Consider the following 16,553-nt stretch of genomic DNA (forward strand, 5'->3'; position numbering starts at 1 on the left):
CTGTCTGAGTATAATATGCCACGGCATGGGTCTATTTGGGTTTATCCTGTTTGGATTTCTTGAGTATCTTGGATGTGTATGTTCATGTTTTTGATTAATTTGAGAAGTTTCCTGCCATTATATCTTTTAGTATTCTCTCTGCCCATGTTTTAGTTTCCTCCTGCTAAAACAAATGCTATGCAATGGATTGGCTTAAACAATGGGAATTTTTTGTCTCATGGTTTTGAGGTTAGGAAGAGTTCAAAGATTGTGATCAAGGCCATGCTTTCTTCCAGAAAACTGCTGGATCCTGGTGATCCTTGGTTCTAGGGACTTCTGTAACATGACAGTGCATATGAAAGCCTCTCCTGGGTTCCTCCTCCTTTCTCTGGCTTTCTTTCTGTGTTGAACTTAATTCTGCTTATAAAGGACTCCAGTAATAGGATTAAGACCCATCCTGATTTAGTTAGGCTGCACCTTAACTGAAATAACCTCATCAAAACAGGTTCATTTTAATGGGTTCACATCCACAGGAATGAATAAGACTAAATGATCATGTATTCCTGGAATACACACTTACATACCACCATAGCCTGGTTCTCTCTTTCTTCTCCTTCTGGAAGTCCCATAATGTGTGTATTGGTACACTTCATTGCTCCCACAGGCTACTCAAGCTCTGTTCACTTTTCTTCATTCTTATTCTTTCTCCTTTCTCCTCCTGAGACTGAATGATTCAATTATCTTCAAGTTCACTGATTGTTTTTTCAGCCAATTCCAATCTGCTGTTGAAGCTTTCTAGGAAATTTTTAATTTCTGTTACTGTGGTCTTCAACTCTTTCTGTTTCTTTTTTGTAATTTCCATTTCTCCGTGGATATTCTCTTTCTGTTCTTCTATGGTTTTCCTGATTTCCTTTGTTCTTTGCCCCTGTTTTTCTTTAGCTCTTTGAGCATCCTTAGGACCATTTTTTAATAGGTTTTTCTTATGTTCCAGATCTGGTCCTCCTTGTTGATGGTTTCTAATGTTTTATTTTATTTTTTTAAAGATTTATTTATTTTGACACCCTCCCTCCTAGTTGTTGTTTGAGTTTACTCTCTGCTCCCTCTTTGTCTTCTTTTTGGAAGGCACTGGGAACCGAATCTGGGACCTCCCATGTGGGAGGGAGGCACCTAATAATCTCTTGAGCCACCTTTGCTTCCTGTTTGCTGTGTCTCATTGTGTTTCCTTGCTGTGTCTCTTTGTTGCGTCATCTCACTGTATCATTTTATTGCATCAGCTCGCTGCACCAGCACATTGCATCAGCTCACTGTTTTGCTCCTCTTCTTTAGGAGGCACCAGGAACCAAAACCAGGACCTCCCATGTGGTAGGCAGGTGCCCAAGTGCTTGAGCCACATCTGCTTCCCATTTCTAATGCTTTAATTTTCATCTTTGCCTTGACCATCACTTCCTGTTTCTTTGTATGTTTTGTAACTTTTTGTTGAAACCAAGATATTAAATATATTATCATGTTATCACTGAAATTTAGATTCTGTGGTCCTTGTTCCTTAAGCTTATATCCAATAGTGTTGTGACAGCTTTCCTTGACTGTCAGTAGCTAACAGCAACAAAAAAAGACAAAAAAGGAAGCACTTCCTTAGTCTTTGTAGATTGCCCTGTGTGTGTGCTTTCCTTCAGGGCTTATCCATACAATGAGTTTGTTGAATAGCTCTAGGTCAAAGTGTAGGGTCACCCTGAACCTTTACTTTCTGCACATGTGTCTTGCCTGTGGGATGACCTGTGTCCCTAGGAATCCCACTATTTACACTGTCCCAAATGTCCCCTCTTCCCTCGGCAGCAGTTTCCTCATGGTCCCAGGCCCTCACTGTATGTCCTACATCCAGCAGTCCCTTGTTCCAGGCAGCCACATGGCTGCGCGCCAGGAGAATTCTTTAGAGCGCTCTCTGAGCTGGCTTCCACATACAGGGCATGTTCTGGGACAGCCAGTCTCTCAGGCTGCCACCAGACAGATTCAGCCAGACGTGTGTGCAAGGATGACTCTACCTGCTCCAGAACCGGGCTAGGGTTCACACCAGGAGTGTGGATGGCCTGTACCCCAAGCTGGTGGGGCAGGGGCCAGCTGGGGCTCCATGAGATCCTTCCACTGTTAAGTAGCTTTTTTCTTCCTTCCACTGCTCCCTATCCCTTTAACTGTTTTCTGGAGCTTTGGTAAAGATGTTTCTGCCAGTTCTTGCTGGTTGTTCAAAGATTCTGTGTGGGGACAGAGTCCTGAAGCATTTCACTCTTCCATCTTGATTGGGCAGGGCCTCCTTTTTTTTTTCTTTCTTTTCTTTACCTCATCTTCTTTTAATTCTTTTCTGCTTTGCTGCCTTCTTTTGTGCTACCAAATATTTTAAAATATTTAATTTTAGTTCCTCCGTTGACCTTTTAGCAATACTTTTTATTTTTGCATTTTTACTTTTCGTAGTTGCTCTAGAGATTAAAATATGCATCTTTAATTTGTTGTAGTCTAAATAGTGTTAATATTCTTCTGCTTCTATTAAAATATAGGAAGGGGGAAGCAGATGTGGCTCAAGTGATTGGGCTCCTGTCTACCATATGGGAAGTCCCAGGTTCGGTTCCCATGACCTCCTGGTGCAGGTGAGTTGGTCTACACCTCAGAGAGCTGGCCCACGCCATGGAGAGCTGATACAACAAGATGACACAACAAAAAAGAGACACAGAGGAAAGATAATGAGACACACAACAAACCAGGGAGCTGAGGTGGCTCAAGCAATTGAGTTCCTCTCTCCCACCTCAGAAGTCCTAGGATTGGTTCCCTGTGTCTCCTAAAGAAGACGAGATGAGAAGACAGGCAGCAGACACAGAAGAACACACAGCGAACGGACAGAGAGAGCAGACAGTGAGCACAGGCACTGGGGGGAGGAGAAATAAAATACATCTTTAAAAAAATATATGGGAAGATTGTAACAGTATAGTTTGATTTTCTTCTGCCATATTTTAAAATTTTGTCTTACATATTACATCTATGTATGATATAATCTCAAAATACAGTTATGATAAAATTTACTTTAAATACTTGTGACTTTTTAAGTAATTAAGAAAAAGAAAGGAAAAAATTGTATAGTCTTTTATATTCACCTGTGTATTTACCATTCTGGTGCTCTTCATTTCTTTTATAGTCCGTCTTTCCTCCAATTTCATTTCTCTTCTGCCTAAAGAATTTCCTTTGGCATTTTTTGTGATACAGGTCTGCTGGCAACAGCTTCTCTCAGTTTTTGTTTTATCTGAGAATATCTTTATTTTACTTCCATTTTTGAAGGATATTTTTGCTAGATATAAACTTTTTGCTTTATACTTTTTTCTTTTTTTCCAGCATTTTAAAGATGCCTCTCCATTGTCTCATCATTTCTGATGAGAAGTCAGCCATCATTTATGTTAATGTTCCCCTGAATGTAAAATGTCAGTGCCTCTACCTTCTTTCAAGATTTTTCTCTTTATTCTTTGATTTCAACAGTTTGACTGGTGTGTGTGGCTCTGTGTGTGGTTGTATTTGTGTTTATTCTACTTGAGGTTTTATGAACTCCTTGAATCTATACTTTTTTTGACTGTCTTTAATTTTTTTTTCTGCCTCGTTCTCTCTCTTCTTCTGGCACTCCTATTACATGTATGTTAAACTGCTTAATATTGTTCTGTAGATCCCTGAGCTTCTGCTTATTCTTTTTGTTCTGCTGTTTTTTCTTTATTCTTCAGATTGGATATTTTCTACAGATCTATCTTCAAGTTCACTGACTCTTCTGTTATTTTCATTCTGCCATTAAGTTCATGTAGTCTTCATTTTTAGAATTTCCACATGGTTCTTTTTTTATGGTTTCTATTTCTCTGCTGAAATTCCCCATCTGCTCATCATTATGACTTTATTTTCATTGAACTCCCTGAATATATTCAAAATAGTTGCTTGACAGTCTTTGCATTCTAATTACTACATTAGGTTATCTCAGTGTTATTTTCTATCAATTTCTTTTTCTCTTGAGTTTAAAAACTCCCTATTTTTGCTCTTAAACTCTTTTTTTCTTCATATGCCTGGTGATTTTTTATTGTTTACTGGACAGTAGAAATAATACATTTTTTTGTTTGTTCTAAAAAGGAGTTAACTTTGCTGGACTCTTGACCCTAAATTCTGTTCTCCTGTTACGGGCAGCAGCTGAAACCTCTGCATAGTTTTATTACTTTTTGTATGTTGCCTTTTTATTTTTAAAACATCAATTTTATTGATACATATTAATAAAGCATAAATCTGTCCAAAGTGTCGAATTGGTGGTATTCGGTGTAATCATGTTTGTGTATTCATCACTTCAGTCATTCTCAGAGCACTTTCATCATTACAATAATAATAGTAATTAAAAAAAACAAAACTCATCACCTCTCAATCTCTCTATGCTTCCCCTGCTGTACAGAGCTGCTATTCTTTTTCCTTCTTTCTAGTATATTTGTATTTATATTTTGTTAAAAGCAGTGTTATATATGCAAAAACACCCATATTTGTGTTTTACATGAGGTTTTACTATCTTATATAGTCCCATGTTACAGTTTTCAGCTTTCCTTCTAGTAATACACATAACCTTAGACCTCTTTCAAACCACTGTCATACCCATACAATATATGCTGCTTTTTTTGACAGGCCCACAGAGGTCCCTGCTGTGTATGCAAGGCTTAGTGGTCAGCCAAGGGTTTGGGCAGAAGTTTTTCAGGAGGTACCGGGCATTGAACCAGGACCTCGTACGTATGAAGCAGACACTTAACCACTGAGCTATGCCCTCTCCCCTGGGCAGAATTTATATGATGATCTGGGGGTTCATTCCTTCAATGGCCTTTCCTCTTCTAAGTTTCCTCCTCTAACTTTCCAATGACCATGGTGCCCCAACACTGTCCTTTGAAACCAAGTTAATAAGGTTTCACCTGGAGCAGTCCAAGAATCAGGGAGAGGGAAGCAGATTTGGCTCACTGATAGAGCGTCCGCATGGGAGGTCCAGGGTTCAAACCCAGGGCCTCCTGACCCTTGTGATGAGCTGGCCCACGCGCAGTGCTGATGCGCACAAGGAGTGCCTGCCATGTGGGGGTGTCCCCCTCTTAGGGGAGCCCCATGCGCAAGGAATGCACCCCATGAGGAGAGCCGCCTTGTGTGAAAAAAAAAAAGCGCAGCCTGCCCAGGAGTGGCGCCGCCCACATGGAGAGCTGACACAGCAAGATGACGCAACAAAAAGAGACACAGATTCCTGGTGCCGCTGACAAGAATACAAGTGGACACAGAAGAACACACAGCGAATGGACATAGAGAGCAGACAACTGGGGAGGGGGGAGGAAGGGGAGAGAAAAAAAAAAGCATCAGGGAGAATCCTCACATAAAAAGGCTCAAACAAATTCCACCTGTTCAGGTATTTTCCAAGGGTATATTCCCTTCCAGTTTAGCCTACTTTTGGCCTGCTCCTGGTGACTTTAAACTGTTTTTCTTTTATTCAGTCCCTGATTGTATAAATATCATATGATGGAGGGCTAGTCTGACCAAGCTATTCTCCTACTAGTTTTTCCTTTTTTTCAGTTAAGGTATAATTTATATATATATTAAACATATATTACTTGTAAGGTTGGCCTTTGTTTAAATCATATGGAATTATTTTTTATACAACTGATATAAGAATTACAAGGGGGCCTTCCAAATAAGTGTTATGACAGATAGATTCTAAGAGTTAAACTTTAATTTTTCTAGTCTTTTAAAGTTTTAAATAATTAAAATAATAGAATTTAAGGTGGTATTTTCAAACTTAATTTCAACTGTGTCCTAATGAACATGGTAAATATAATAACTATACTTAAGCTATATAGTAAAGAGATTTTGTGATTAAATCATCCTTTAAATGTAATAGAGATATTTGGTAATTTGAAGGAATTATTTTGTTAAGAGAAGAGGAAATATTATTACCTAATTTTACCTGATTTTTTAAGTCAGTGTTTTTATGTGTCGGATTGTTTTCATGTGAATATTGATAGACTGTTGATGTTCTTAAGCTTCTTTTGGGGCATTTCCTTAGGTCATATCCAGTCTTTAAATTTATGATACTTGTGTTTTTGGATTAAAAAACCATTCATCAATACATATGAGTAGGTGTAAAGTATTTGGCATATATTAGGTACTAGTAAGTGTTATGTCCCATTTTCATCTTACTGATAATTTTTTTTTTTACAGTTTGAATTGGTTAGGTAAATGTATTTTCCATAAAATTATTCCAATAAAATGAAATGTTAAAATTTCATAATTGACCATTTTTTATATTATAAATAAAGCCTTAGTCCTCATGATTATACTTTTTTACAGTTGCAGAAAAATTCCATTTATGGTAGATATCATCTGGTTCTTTTTTTTTTTTTAGGAGGTAGCAGGATTGAACCCAGGACCTTGTACATGGGAAGCTAGTGCTCAGCCACTGAGCTGCATCTGCTTCCCAGGAGGGTTGGTTTTTTCATTTGTTGGTTTTTTAGGAGGTACTAGGGGTTGAACCCGGGACCTCGTGCTTGGGAAGCAGGTGCTCAACCACTGAGCTGCATGCACTCCCAGTCTGGTTCTTTTTTGAAGTAGAAGCTAGCTACATTCCTCTATGTTCAATGCCATGATATTTTCTGTTTCCAAAAGAACGGTAAAAAGAAATTTGAGTGTCACATCACCACAAAATCCAGAGGTACTCCAAAGCAAAGGGAGATAGTTCCTTCCAGAAATTTTGGGCTATTTTTTTCATAATTAAAAAAAAAGTGAACAGAGTTGATTTCAGTTTGATTCAGCACTATTATTTGAACAAGGGCTAGCAATACCCAGGTAAATATACTTTTCTTAATGTTGGTCTCAGTTTACTGCTTTTTATTTAAATATATATATTTTAAAGATACTTAGATTACACAAAATGTTACACTTTACAAAAATACAAGGGCCTCCCACATGCCGCACTTCCCACACCTCCGTTTTCTGCTTCTGACTGATGCCTTTGGTGGCGTAAAGATTTCTTCCTGCAATAAGGAAAATAAGTTTTCAGCTGTGGTGACTGCTTTCCACATGAAGACGAGAAGAGGAGATCTTTGTTTTAAATAAGACAGCAGTTTGACTACCCAGTTCTTTTTCAGGTAGGGTATTCAAAACTTAGAACTACTGCTGGCTCCATTTCCCTTCTTGCTCTTTCCACCGGAAGCAGGCTTCTCGGTCTCAGCACTGTTGACATTTTGGGCCAGATAATCCTTCGTGGTGGATGCCGTCCTGTGCATTGTAGGCTATTTTGTAGTCTCCTCTCTACCCCCCAGATGCCAGTATCACTCCTTCCCAACTAGAGACACCAGGAATGTCTGCAGTCCTTGCCAGATGTCCCCCGGGGAGAACCGGTGGCCTACAGCCTGCCACGGTGGAGTCGTGACAGACCCCGGGGGAGTGAGGGGGCATCCTTGGCAGCCTGGCCTGAGCCCCGTGGGGACCCCGCAGAGTGTGGGACCTGCATGAGAGCCTCGCTGGCCTCTTCCCGACGGCCCCTCGAGAAGGGGTGGGAAGAGGCCGCGCGGTCACAGAGGCCCCGCGAAGGGCCCTTGCCCACGATTTTGCTCTTCCTTCTGCCTTACTTGGCGTCTATTTACTCCCCACCCCTAAGAAAGAAAGGCCTGTGACCTGGGGTCAGTGGATTGAACGTTCAGAAAGCGCCCTGGGCCGAAAGGTTTGGGAAGTGTCCTCGGCGTACGCCAGGGTGAGCTTTTCTTCATTTTGTAGGATTTGGGGGATCTGTAGTAGCTACTGTGAGCTGTGACTCCTTACGAGACTGTCAAGTTTCTTCACAAAGCCCTTCCCGGAGAAATGCCGGACCTCAGGCCGCGCTCTGCGCGCTGGCGCCGGGCGGGGTGCTGGGCAGGGTGCTGGGCAGGGTGCTGGGGAGGAGCCCCGCGGGGCCCGGGCGGGCGCTGGGGGGGGCGGGATGAGGCGGCGCCGGGGCCCAGGCTGCGGAGGCCACCCCCGCCCTGCGCTCACCCTTCCGGCCGGGCCGGCGGGTGGGAGGTGGCAGCTGCCCCTTGGGTGGTCGACAGCTGCTGCCTGGCCCCCCAGGGCAGCCGGGGCCCCGAGGGCGCTGCGCAGCGAGCGGGCTGGGTGTTTTCTAATGGGTTCTCGGCCGTGGGGTACCAGCGGTTCCTGTTTTGAATAGCAGCCTGGGTGTGAGGAAGGAAATGGACACAGTAATGCAAAGGGGTCTGCACCTCTACTCAGCAATATCCTTTCACTCAGGCTGTTTGTGCCCAGGCTCTTCTTTTTCCCCTCAGGCTCTTATGTATGTCTTCCATTTTTGGTTGGCAGAAAGGCTTAGAATATTCAGCTATATCGACTTAAAACAACAACCATACACTATTGGGTGTAACTCCTCTTTGAGTGACCAAGCAGAATGCTGAGCCTTCTGCCGCCTGTAAAACGTCAATAGAAGGCTGTTTTGCCCGGTCAGAGAAAGATTTGTTTTCGTGATTAGTTCCTTTCGTGGCCTCCAAGACGGAAGCTCCGGGTGGACGCGGGGTCGCTCTGGGTGGACGCGGGGTCGCTCTGGGTGGACGCGCGGTCGCTCTGGGTGGACGCGGGGTCGCTCTGGGTGGACGCGCGGTGTGGACGCGCGGTCGCTCTGGGTGGACGCGGGGTCGCTCTGGGTGGACGCGCGGTCGCTCTGGGTGGACACGGGGTCGCTCTGGGTGGATGCGCGGTCGCTCTGGGTGGACGCGGGGTCGCTCTGGGTGGACGCGGGGTCGCTCTGGGTGGACACGGGGTCGGCCGTGAGTCCATGGCCCGCCCTGCCTGGCCCCTGTGGCGCTGGGAGGGCAGTCACGACGATGTGAGTAGTGTCGGGCGGAGCAGTTTCCACAAAGAAAAGCCTGTGGTTGCCAGGGTGGCTGAGAGTACCTGTCACCAGGTGAAGGAAACGGAAACCACTGGACGAAGGGGTCTGCTCAGGGATTTCAGGCTGCATCTCCTTTCTCGGCTGGGTACGTTCCCTAAGCAGATTCACAGGAAATTGTAGTATCTATTCCCATGTTTATTAGTTATAAAAGAAGCTGTCAAGGTATTCTTTCAGGAGCTTAGAGGGGGGAACATTTTAATATATTTATAAGATAATGCAGAAATGAGGTATGTATAACTTTCAACTTTTAATGGGAGAAATCACACCTGGTTATCTTGTTGGAATTATTTGTGATTTTTTTTCAGTTGTGATGATGAATAATTAATAATGATTTAATAACACTAATTTAAAAGCTAACCTAAATTGTAAATTCGTTATTTATTTTTACCTACAAAATAGCATTGAGCAAGTGAACAATCTGCGAGAAATTCAAGCACTGAGACGCCTGAATCCACATCCAAATATCCTTACCTTGCATGAAGTAGTTTTGTAAGTATGGGGACTTAAAAAATTATCTACATTTGATGGTAATGATTAAATCTCTTTTTAAGAGAGGAAACCATGATAGACATTTTAAATTTGCTTTGTGACTTAGTAATATTCTCGTTTTATCTTAAGTCACATTTTTGTTTGGACAAATACATATCCGCTTCCCAGTGTGGAGATGCCTTGATTTAGGTGACTCTGTGTCATTAAAGCGTGCATGAGTCAAACGGTTTGTCTCCTTGAGCTCGAGTTGTGTCTGTGTGGACGGTGGTGGCTGAGGAATAAGGCCTAAGGCCTTGAGTTTGAATTATGACTTAATGAGAAAACATGGAATTTATCTTCTCATGTTATCGCTGCCGGTTGCCAGCTCTGAACAGTCTCCTGTAGCCTTTCTTGCCAGGATTGACATAGTTGCAGGATTTTTCATTTGTTCCAGTTGTAGAATGGTTTCCCTAAGGTCGACCTGCCCATCTGAAGGCAGAGCCCAGCTTCTCCCTGAGAGCCCCGTGCAGCACTGCCCGGCTCTCCTGGACCAAGCCAGGGCATGTCCGTTTGACCACTCTGTGTGGGCTGGGGGCACTCCGGCTCAGAGAAGGCATGTCTGAGGGCAGCGGCCCCTGCCACACTGAGGGCAGCGAGCTGTGGGGCCTGCGAAGAAGTTCCAGACTCCAGCAAAGGAGAGTGCAGGCGACTTTAATGCAAGTGTGAACATTTTAAAACTCAGCATGAGATGTTTCGTCCTAGCTGTGTGGCCTCCCGACCTGCAGTGTTCTTAGAAGCCAGGTGGGGCCAGGCGCAGGGTCTGGAGTTTGCCCGTTAATGGTTGCGCCCCCGCACGTCTGCCCAGACCCCCATGTGGGCCTTCCAGCAGTCCCAGGAACCCTGGGGACCGGGCTCCAGAGCACGCTGGGGGCCCCTGCCCCTCCCGCGCAGGCCCCGGAGCAGGGCCCTTTCCTGGCTAGAGCTCAGGGCCGGAGTCAGGGCCTCCTCTTCGTCTCTTTGTCCCAGACTGGATTTTGTTGTTTTTATTTTTGTTTTCCCTTCCCCATTGTAATTTATCCCAATTACCTGAGAGCAGTTTCAGTAAATAAACACTAAATGTGCAGCCACAGGGCATGAATTAAAAATTTTTTCTCTTATATTGCTTTGCTTAGCCAACTCCCCAACCTCATTTCTTCTTTCTGCTGATAACTTTATATTTTCAAGACATATCTTTTTTTTAAAAGTCTTTCTGCATAACATAGGATTTTAGTATTATTTTAAATTAATTTTACCTTAAGAATTTATTTAAACTCAAAGCTTCCACTCTTTGAATCATCCAGTCACTGCTGATTTTGTCTGTTGTGGGAACACCTAATGTTTACAAGAAATGTTTAGAAATTAATTAAAGATTTGATTATATTTTCTGATTAAGACAGGACAAAATATCTTAAAACCTGCTTTCTTCTTCAGTGACAGAAAATCTGGTTCTCTTGCACTAATATGTGAACTTATGGACATGAATATTTATGAGCTAATACGAGGTACGTGCAATAATCTGACAGCTGGTCTCAAGTGCTCTCTTAAAGCTTGTAGCGCACGCAGGCTGAGGGCTGGTCCCCAGGGCCGGTCCCCAGGGTCACCGGCAGCAGTAGCCGCACGCTGGCTCGGAGGCCGGGCCCTGGCAGTCTTGCTGCTCAGAAGGCGGCCGCAGGCGGGAGGTAAGGCCGGGGCCTCCGTGTCAGCCGGGCGGAGGGGACTGAGCCCCCAGCCCAGCTCGCCCCAGGCCCCTGCGCGCCCGGCCCTCCTGTGGCTCGGCAACCCCGAGGGGAGAGGGGCCCCCGAGGCCCTGCGCAGCTGCTCGGGGCACGCGGCCCTTGGCCTGCTAGAAAGCACAGTGCTGGGAGCCGCTGTGGAGAGGAGGGCAGGAGTCAGCCCCCCAGCGGGCGCTCCTGGGGCGCCAGCGTTGGGGGTCAGGGCCCACGCACCCCACGAGGATCACTAGGCCGGCAGCACAGGAAGCGTGGTGGCTTCCAGACCGCGTCACGCTTAGGGGACAGATGAGAAACACCAGCTGCCTGATGCAGCATCACGGTGATGTAAACACCGCCCCGTCGGCCCAAACAGCGTAGACCCAGCGGAGGACGTGCTGTGAAAGCTGTTAGAGCTAGGAGTTATTCTTTTGACGAAGACACTGATGCTGAAGATGCATACAGAGTTCAAGTAAAACTGCTTTTATCAAGTGGGAGAGTGTTAGAAAGCTTTATTTCAAAATTATCACATTCTTTTTGTGATTTAAAATATGTCTAGGTTGGGAAGCAGACACGCTGAAGCAGTTGAGGTCCGCGTCCCACGTGGGCGGTCCTGGAATTCAGTCCCCGGGGCCTCCAAAAAGCAAAAAAACAACCGGCAAACTATGAGAAAACCAACTCGGGGAGCCAGTGTGGCTCGGTGGGTGAGCACCAGCTTCCCACTTAAGAAGTCCTGGTTCACTCCCCAGTCCCGGCACCTCAAAAAACAAAAAAAAGCCTAGGCTAGTAACTTATTAATACAATACATATGTAAGTAGACAAGTTTCCAAATCCATGAAAATTTATATATATAAGTAGGTTGAAAAACTTTTGGATCTTCTCATTGACAAAATAAGAGATTGCCTTATATCTGAGAAAACCTGGTATTTTTTTTTTAAAGATTTATTTTTAAATTTATTTCTCTCCCTCTGCCCTTCCCCGAGTTGTCTGTTCTCTGTGTCCATTTGCTGTGTGTTTTTCTGTGGGAATCTGTGTCTCTTTTTGTTGCGTCATCTTGCTGCATCCGCTCTCTGTGTTTGTGGCAGCATTCCTGGGCAGGCTGCACTTTTTTTGGGCTAGGCAGCTCTCCTTATGGGGCGCACTCTTTGCACGGGGGCTCCCTTATGTGGGGGACACCCCTGCGTGGCAGGGCACTCCTTGCGCGCATCAGCACTGCACATGGGCCAGCTCCACACGGGTCAAGGAGGCCCGGGGTTTGAACCGTGGACCTCCCATGTGGTAGGCGGACGCCCTATCCATTGGGCCAAGTCCACTTCCCAGTATTTTTCATAAGTCACAAATCTTGTGTCCATTTTTGATAAGAAAGCCCCTCACTCAGACATTAGTTTAATCTTCTTTTAGGTCTAGTTCTAACAAACTGCGCTATCTAGTTCTTGGCTGACAACCTATTAAAAATAGAGCTGTTGGAAGGGACTTCCAGAACCTGGCACACAGTAGTGGCCTGAAGTGACAGGTGACAAACCAGGAGTGGGGAGGAGACTGAAAATACAGAGCACGTACATGAGAACAAACAAACAAACAAAGAGCGGGAGTGGGTGAGCCCCGAGAGGATGAGAGAACATACACCCCGTCGTGGGTTGTGGGAACCTGGCTCCTTTAGCAGAGAAGTGTATAAGACGGTTTAGAAAGACCTGCATTTTAAATGGTCGCCGTAGAAACGCGTTTGTGTTCCAGGAGTAAACCTTGTTTATTTGGAAGTTTCATGTATTAAACATCTTATTCGAAATGGGCTGGATAAATGAGGTGTTATTCTCTAGTTCCACTTTCAAATACGTGATATCTAATAGAGATTCTTCCCACTGATGCTCTCTGTGTGTTTATATTTAACAGCGTCAGTGCAGGGCATCAGCCACAACAAGTGAAATAACCATGAGCTTTTATTAGTTTCATTTGTAATGTCCATTTTACCTGTAAGCCAATGTCTTGCTTTTAAAAGAAGTTCCATAATCACTTCTCTTTTTGGTAACAGTGCTTTCCAAGTAAGATAAGTGTGTTTTATGAGGATTCTTTTTTTTTCCCAAAGATTTATTTTATTTCTTTCCCCTTCCCCCCCGTTGTCTGCTCTCTGTGTCCATTTGCCGTGTGTTCTTCTGCATCGCTTGTATTCTCAGGTGTCACAGGGAAATTGCATCTCTTTTTTGTTGTGTCATCTTGCTGCATCAGCTCTCCTTACGGGGCGCACTCTTTGTGTGTGGGGCTCCCCTACGCGGGGGTGCCCCTGCATGGCACGGCACTCCTTGCGTGCATCAGCACTGCACGTGGGCCAGCTGCACACGGGTCGGAGGCCCTGGGTTTGAACCCTGGACCCTCCATATGGTAGGCGGATGCTCTCTCAGTTGAGCCACGTCCTCTTGCCTGTGAGGGTTCTTATTGTTGCTTCCTAAAGTGACATCTTAAAACTCAAGGGGAGGGGAGAATTTCTGGCAAGTAGCTCCATGTTTAGACATTTGAAAAAGGGTTGTTGAGAAGAAATATCTTTAATTTCCAGTAGGAGGGGAATTGTATAATTGGAGAAATGGAGCATACCTCTTTCAGTATCTGCTTGCAGAGAGATTGTCAAAAGCAGACTCTTAGCGATGGGTGGATGCACAGCCTTTCTCTGTGGGTCCCTTGATTTCGCACAAGCCGGGGTCTCAAGGCCACCTGCTGCCCTGGGTTGGTGGTAAGAAGCCACAGGAGTTAGGGCATCCTTGTTTCAGAGACATCAGAGCATGGAAAAACGGCTGACAGGGATTGAGAGAAAACACAACGTGTGTCCTGATTTCAGAGTTGTTAAAACGTGCGCACAAAAAGGCCAGACTCAGAATTGGTGAGCTGGAGTGATGGCGACGATAGCGAACATTTACTGGGCGCTGACCACATGCCAGGCTCCGTTCTCAGCGCCGGGCGGGAATTCACCCGTTTTATCCTCACAGCAACCCTGTCGGGCGATGCTCCACGGCACAGATGAAGGCGCGTGCTTGGCAGCCCCCGTGGTGGGCACCACTGCGCCACCCCATTGTACAGACGCGGACATGGAGCCGGGAGGACCAAGTCGCTAATAAATGACAGGCGGGGGCTCGAGTGGCCCCTGCTCTCTGTCCCTCGGCCAGGCACGGAGCACCAACGACCCAGGGAGACCCTCAGTGTCTCTGCTCGTGTCGAGGATGACACTGGCGCACTGAAGCCTGCGCGGTCGTCGGTGCCTTCGCGGGCAGCCCAGGCGTGCCCCTGGCCTTGATCACGAGGCTTGTGCTACCGGGTCTTGAGGAGCCCTGATGACACTCAAGGTCGAGGTGACGGCTGGAGGGGCAGCGGCGCATGCGGAGGTGCCTGCCCACAAGCCTGGCGGTGCGCAGGGTGCCGGCGGGGTGGAGGAGGCCCGCGAGGGGCGTTTTCTGATAGCTGGAGGGTTTGTAGTCTGTTGTAGAGACAGACTTTGTGAAACACGAACAGTAGAGACAACGGGTCTCTTTGCCCAGCGGGCATCAGATGAGCGGCGATGACGGGGCTAGAGAGGACCAGAAGGATTTGGGGGGCGGGGCGGGGCTCGCCCGGCGCGGGGAGAGTTAGACGCGCATGGGAGAGGCTGTCTGGTGGGCTCGGCCGTGCTGTGGGCCATCCCAGAGGCACAGTTCCCACCCCGGGGCTTCTGCCCTGATGAGGACAGTCAAACGAGAGGGAGTGCTACGAGTGCGAGTGCGTGAAGCAGGCCCATGTGCTGGGGAGGGACGGGGCAGTGCCAGGGCCCTGAGGTCCCAGAGAGGCAAGAGGCCACTGCGGCTGGAGCTGAGCAGGAGGGTTACAGGAAACGGGGGAGGCAAGGGCCAGTGGGGCTGGGGAGGCCAGGACAAGGAGCTCAGGGGCTCCTGCGTCAGTGGGCAGCCATCGGTGGGTGCTAAAGCAGGGGTGAGGGGGTTGGGGGGTATATGGGGACCTCATGTTTCTTGAATGTAACATTAAAAAATAAAGACAAAAAAAATTAATATTCTAAGTGCCCCAAAAGGCAATGGGCAAATATATTATGTAGTCATTTACAAGTGAGTGTAATTAACAGTGCTGACTCGTGTGTGTGATTGTGGTTGCAAAGGGAAGCTTAGGGTTGTGCATGTTACCAGAAGGAAAGCTACAGGAGGAAAAGGGATTGTATAAATAGTGAACCCTGCTATGGACAATGCCTGTGGTTAACAGTACAAATATAAAATGTTCTTCCATGAGGAAAAAAATGCTTATTTATTGGCAAAGAAGGATGTTCATGCTGTATTACTGAAAAATGCCAAAATTAAATATATGACCTAAGAACAGAAGAATTACAAGAAATCCTTAAATTGTATTCACACTATAATCATCAAAAAGAGCCGGGAGGCTATCAGAGGGGTTGCCCTTATGCACACCTCAACAGAGTCCCAGAGACACATAAAGTAGATACAACCCCAGGTATAGGTTCTCCTGAGGGCTACAGAGACCCACAGGTTCTGTGGTCATGGCAGATGGAGTTCAGTGCCATGTCAGTTAGCCCTACTTTGGAGTTTGTGTTTCTGTGTGATGGAGCTGGACTCAGATGTGATCTTTGTCCACAAGTCTCTCCTTTTACTTTTACTGGAACTGTAGTTGGTGCTGGGTTTAATATATACCCAGAGGACCTGAATCTCTGGACTGACCATGTGATAGCCAGGCCCTGAGCCTCAACAGACTTGCAACTCCTACCCTCCGGTTTATTGGACTTACCCCACTCAGCTAACAGGGAGGTGAAGAAGGTCAACCACCACGCCAGGGAGCCAAGAGTGCCTACAACTGAAAGCAGGAGGACTGCATCCATCATCAAAGTGGAAACTAAGCCCCCTCTTGATATAGATGCTCTTGGGAAGCGGACGTGGCTCAGGCAATTGGGCTCTCATCTACCATATGGGAGGGCCAGGGTTTGATTCCCAGAGCCTCCTGGTGAAGGCAAGCTGGCCCATGTGGTACGCTGGCCTGAGTGGAGAGCTGGCCCAGCAAGATGACGCAACAAAAAGAGAGAGACACAAGAGACACAGCAGACCAGGGAGCTGAGGTGGCCCAAGAGACTGAGCACCTCTCTCCCACTCCGGAAGATCCCAGGATCAGTTCCCGGTGCTGCCTAAAGAGAAGACAAGCAGACACAGAACACACAGAAGAGACAGAGCACAAAACAACACTGGGGCGGGGGTAGGGGAATAAATAAAATAGATGTTTTTTAAAAAAGTGCTTTTGTGAGCGGCTGTTGATTCGTTTTTTCGATCTGGTTGGTTTGCAGAGAAAGCCTGCTGGGTGGGTTTCAGCCCCGAGGCCCATGGGTGCTGGCGCTGGGGCTGCGGCCGCTGGAGTGGACGGGCGGGGGAGGG

The 16,553-nt window shown here is 46.2% G+C and overlaps 1 protein-coding gene across 7 annotated transcripts in view; it reads left to right on the top strand.

Moving 5' to 3' along the window:
* The window catches only part of MOK (MOK protein kinase), a 65,189-nt gene that overhangs the window by 33,596 nt on the left and 15,040 nt on the right, over positions 1-16,553 (top strand). For all 7 annotated transcript variants that reach the window (XM_071213687.1, XM_004454133.4, XM_012523550.4 and 4 more), the window contains 2 exons: positions 9,335-9,424; positions 10,874-10,944. In XM_071213687.1, coding sequence (XP_071069788.1) covers positions 9,335-9,424; positions 10,874-10,944 — 161 coding nt within the window. The remainder of the gene's footprint in view (positions 1-9,334; positions 9,425-10,873; positions 10,945-16,553) is intronic.

This window comes from Dasypus novemcinctus, chromosome 3, assembly GCF_030445035.2.
Source record: "Dasypus novemcinctus isolate mDasNov1 chromosome 3, mDasNov1.1.hap2, whole genome shotgun sequence".
NCBI lineage: Eukaryota > Metazoa > Chordata > Mammalia > Cingulata > Dasypodidae > Dasypus > Dasypus novemcinctus.